Source organism: Numida meleagris, chromosome 14, assembly GCF_002078875.1.
Source record: "Numida meleagris isolate 19003 breed g44 Domestic line chromosome 14, NumMel1.0, whole genome shotgun sequence".
Classification (NCBI taxonomy): Eukaryota; Metazoa; Chordata; class Aves; order Galliformes; family Numididae; genus Numida; species Numida meleagris.
The window spans coordinates 10,381,212-10,385,684 of NC_034422.1; the positions used below are offsets into that span (position 1 = coordinate 10,381,212).

General features: G+C 62.6%; 1 protein-coding gene across 1 annotated transcript; it reads left to right on the top strand.

The window, feature by feature from the left end:
• Window positions 7–4,432, top strand: INPP5J (inositol polyphosphate-5-phosphatase J; the record flags this gene model as incomplete). Its single annotated transcript, XM_021412431.1, is given in 7 exon segments — window positions 7–347; window positions 1,022–1,132; window positions 2,609–2,717; window positions 3,309–3,425; window positions 3,493–3,668; window positions 3,988–4,099; window positions 4,323–4,432. Coding segments are annotated over 7 exon segments (1,076 nt in total), but the record flags the coding sequence as incomplete, so codon positions are not given.

A 4,473-nucleotide genomic window follows, 5' to 3' on the forward strand; every position in this document is an offset into this window, starting at 1 on the left:
CCCCTCGGGCCGGGCGTCCCCTCGGGCCGCGCCTCGGTGCTGGGCCCGGAGCTCGGCTCCGCGGAGCCCGGCGTCCCCGGGAAGCCGCTGCCCAAAGCCGAGTCCAGCGACCATATCTCGGCCTGGGCGGCCCCCCGCGCTGCGGGGCTGCCCAAGGCCGTGTCCAGCGAGTTCCTGTCCGCCGGGCGCGTCGGGCTGGGCAAGGCCGTAGCCCTCGCCAAGCCGGAGCCCGAGGATCTGCCCCTGTTCGGGAGGTGCGGGGCGTCCCTCAGCCCTACGAGTGCCGGCGGATCCTCCGATGCTCTCCTGGGCTGCTCGGGGACGGCCGCGGAGGACGGAGCGTTCCGGTGAGCTCATGGTGGTGGTCAGGGGACAGCGGGACCCCTCCTGCATGGGACGTCGATGGGGGGGAGCGTGGGGTCAGAGCCCACGGGGAGCCCCCACCGAGCCAGCATGGAGCGGCGGCTGAGTCCCCTCCGTGGGTTGGGGCTGCCCTTCTCATCCCCCTGTGATGGCCTTGGGCCGGGAGAGATTTGGGTTGGAGGGACCCTCGGCGCACGGCGCGGTGTTTGAGGGATGGATTCTAGGCGGAATTAGAGGTGACACCCGCTCCCTGAGCTCTCAAAATGGTGTAGCACTTCCCTGCCACGCTGCTGAAATTTCGCTCCTGTGAGTGCCACCGAAGCAGCCTGCGGGCTGCTGGCGCCCGCTGCGTAGCGGCGTTAATGTGCTGTGACGGATGGTGGTGGCTGTGCTCTCTGAAGGACACTGCTGCCGGGCTCACGGCGCTGCTGTCACGCGATGCACTGCCTGGCTCCGGGCAGGACGCGGCGGGGGGAGGCCCCAAACCCCTGTGCCTGGGGTCGGAGGGATGAGCTCCGCGTGGGGAAGCGGTTATCTGGGGACGTCCTGCCCTGGCTGAGCTGCTACAGCCTGTTCTGCACCGGGGGGGGGCTGGGTTGGAGGACAGGGAGCCCTTCTGAGCTCGAGTGTTACCTTGTTCTCCCTTATTCCTCCTCAGCATCACGGTGGTCACCTGGAACGTGGGCACAGCCATGCCCCCCAGTGATGTGACGTCGCTGTTGCATCTCAACACGGGCGAGACGAATGATGCAGACATGATCGCCATTGGGTAAGAGAGTGAGGTGCAGGGCCCCTGCCCTGGTGAGGGCTCTGTTTGGGGGTTTCCACGCAGTCCTAGGGGGGGCTCAGAGTGGGAGAGCTGCAGCTCCAGCTCGCCCTCAGGCACAGGGAGCAGAGAGGGATGTGCACCGTGAGTGAACGACATCGTAAAAGGTGATGGAAAATCAGCTGCTTTAAAAAACGGGAGCGCTAAGAGGAGCTGAAACCCTCAGGTCCCAAATAACCGTGACCCCCTGCACAGCCCATAGCTGGCTGTGCCAAGCGGAGCGTGGCCCCTGGCTCGGATCTGGAGGGGCTTTTAACTCTCCTGCCGGATTCCGCTGGAAACGTTTTCCTCGTCTCACCTCTTGTCCGTGGTACGCGGGCCTCAAGGGCACAGATCTGCTGCTCTCTCACAGCTGGATTGGCTCTGTGCCCCTGGCAACACTTAACTGCTGGCAAGGCAGCCCCGAGTTGGTGTGATGAGGCTTTCTTGGCGTGGCCGGCCAGGCAAGCCGAGCCAGAATTTAAGGGAAAACCAGACCCTTAGGGATTGCCGTGGAGCGTGCAGATCCGTGCCAAGAGCAAGGATGTGCTGCCTGTTGTACAACCTCTGCCCTGCGAGCTCCCTGTGTGCGGGGTGGAGGAGCCCTGCCTCTGGCAGGCTCACAGAGGCTGCCCTGCTCCTCAGCCCGCGGCAGGAAAAGCACGAGGCTGCTGGAGCTGCAGCACTGTGCTGGATCCCATCTCCTGGTTGGGGTCCCCTCAGCCTTATGGGCAGACCCCACTGGCATGGGTCAGGGCAGGGGTGTTGCTTGGTGCGAGGGACTGGCTGGGGCTGTGTTGTGGCCAGGGCACGGTGTGTCCTGTGCTGGTGAGCTGCCCCTGCCTCCACGATGCCTCCTCCTGCCCGTGTCCTTCCTCTGACCTTTGTCTTTGTGCCCGGGACGCTCAGTATTTTCGGGCAAGGCATTTCCTGATTCTGCTGTTCTCTGGGGATGCTCTCCTCCCCTCTGTTCTCTAATTGCTGAGTGGGGAGGAGCACTGTTAACCTTCTGTCGCTGCTGCTCTGAGCTCGGTGGCTAGGATGCGTCCGGACGCCCTGTGCTGAAGTACTGGTGGGACCTGGCTTCTCTGCAGACATCCATGCAGCTGACGTGTCCTGTAAGCCCCTCTTGCACCTAGAGATAGACTTTAGACTGCTGCCCAGCCTTGTGCAGCTGAACTGCTCCTGCTTAGACGGCCGAAGCACTGCAGCTTCATTGCCACTTGTGCCTCTTGCTACCCAGCATCGCTAGCGTGAGGAAATAGCTGGTTTGTGCTCTAAATCCAGGGTCCTCCCTTGGAATGCCCTTGCAGCTCTGTCCTTGGGTGCCTCTCCCAAGGAGCTCTCCCTGGCTGGGATGCAGGTGCCTTCCTGTTGTGGCTGAGGGACCCGTCTGGGGTCAGACAGGCTCTGCAAAGCTCTTTGTCCTTCTCCTCCCAGGCTGCAGGAGGTGAACTCCAAGATAAACAAGCGCCTGAAGGACGCCCTGTTCACAGATCAGTGGAGTGAGCTCTTCATGGATGTCCTGAGCCCCTTCCACTTCGTGTTGGTAAGGCAGTCCCAAAGGGGCTGAACAGCCGGTGTCCCCTCTGTGCCTGCCAGCCAGGCAGGGGGGCACGGGGAGGGCGGCAGGGTAGAGATGGATGGACCTTGTGCAGGAGAAGACCTGGCTAGAGCGATGCCCCACAGCCCTCTGAGCAGTGTGTGGAAGCTGAGCTGAAAGTGAATGCGGCATTTTGGCAGCGTGCTGCTTAGCTTCTGCCACCCTGCTCGCTTCTCTGGTTGCTCTTGGCTTCCCCTGTGGTACTCTGGGGACACACCTTGTTGCCCACTGTGTTGCACCGGGGCGAGGAGAGGAACCAGCCTGTGCTTCTGGCAGCAGCCTGCAGATCCCAGGGCAGGCGCAGCTCCCCAGGCAGCTTGCTGCGGAGAGCACATAAGTGCTAGCATCGCTGGGCTCATCCCGGTCAGTGGTCGGAATCCAGGAGAGTGTGCCTGGATCTCTGAGCTAAATGTGCTGCTAATCCCCCTGTAAGATGGGTGTGCAGAAGAGTAGGTGCTGCTCTGGCCTGGAGCTGTCCCTGCCCTTGCGGGCTGTGCTGTGGCTGTCATCCTGCTACAAGCCCTGCTCCTGTTCCAGGTCAGCACAGTGCGGATGCAAGGTGTGATCCTGCTGGTGTTTGCCAAGTACTACCACCTCCCCTTCCTGCAGGACATCCAGACAGACTGCACTAGGACAGGGCTGGGCGGCTACTGGGTGAGTGTGGTCCCAGGGGGTGGAGGAGGCTGCTTTCCTGGGGGCTCATGGCATCCAATTGCGGCAGGGCAACAAAGGAGGGGTGAGCGTCCGTCTCTCCATCTTCGGGCACATGGTGTGCTTCCTGAACTGCCACCTGCCAGCGCACCTGGAGAAGGCGGAGCAGCGCAAGGAGGACTTTGCCACCATCCTGCACATGCAGCAGTTTGAGGGAAGGGCAGCCAGTGGCATCCTGGACCATGAGTGAGTACCTCGCTGCTTTGCCTACTGCTCTGTGCCGAGGCTGTAGGGCCAGCCCTGTGCCGTGGCCTCCCCCAGACAGGGGGTTGCATCTGGCACCTGAATCCGAGCGCCGCTTGGAGGTGGGGTCTGGGTGGCAGAGCTGCGGAGTTGTCCCTTGGTCCAGTGAGACACAGTGCAGTGGGTGTTAAAAGGAGCCCTTGTTCGCTCCTGAGGCACATCCAGACCTGGTGCAGTTCGGGGGTTGGGGCTGGTTCCTGCCCTGCTGCGCCGTGCGGTGCTGGTGCCTGAGCCCTGCTGCTCACTGCTCTCCTGCCCGCAGCCTCGTCTTCTGGTTTGGGGACCTCAATTTTCGCATCGAGAGCCTCGACATCCGCTTCGTCAAGTACGCCATTGACAGCAACATCCTGAGCCAGCTCTGGGAGAAGGACCAGGTGAGCGGGCCGGGTGTGCTGCCAGCTGTGTGCCTCAGCACTTAGCAGCAGTGCCCATGCAGCTGCGTGGCACGAAGGGCACAGGCTCCTCCAGCTCCCAGGGGAACGGCCGGCAGCGTACTCCCAGGGTATCTTCCATTGGAGCCGTGCACATCAGCAATTCCTTTCTGGGAGCGTTGGGTAGAGCTGGGGCCATGGAGCCTTGCTGCTCTCCTGCCCACAGCTGAACATTGCCAAAAGCACCTGGCCTGTCCTGAGCGGCTTTCAGGAGGGACCCCTCAACTTCCCCCCCACATTCAAGTTTGATGTGGGAACCAACAAGTACGACAGCAGGTAGGAGAGCAGGGTGTCAGTGCGTGCTGGGGTGCACGGGG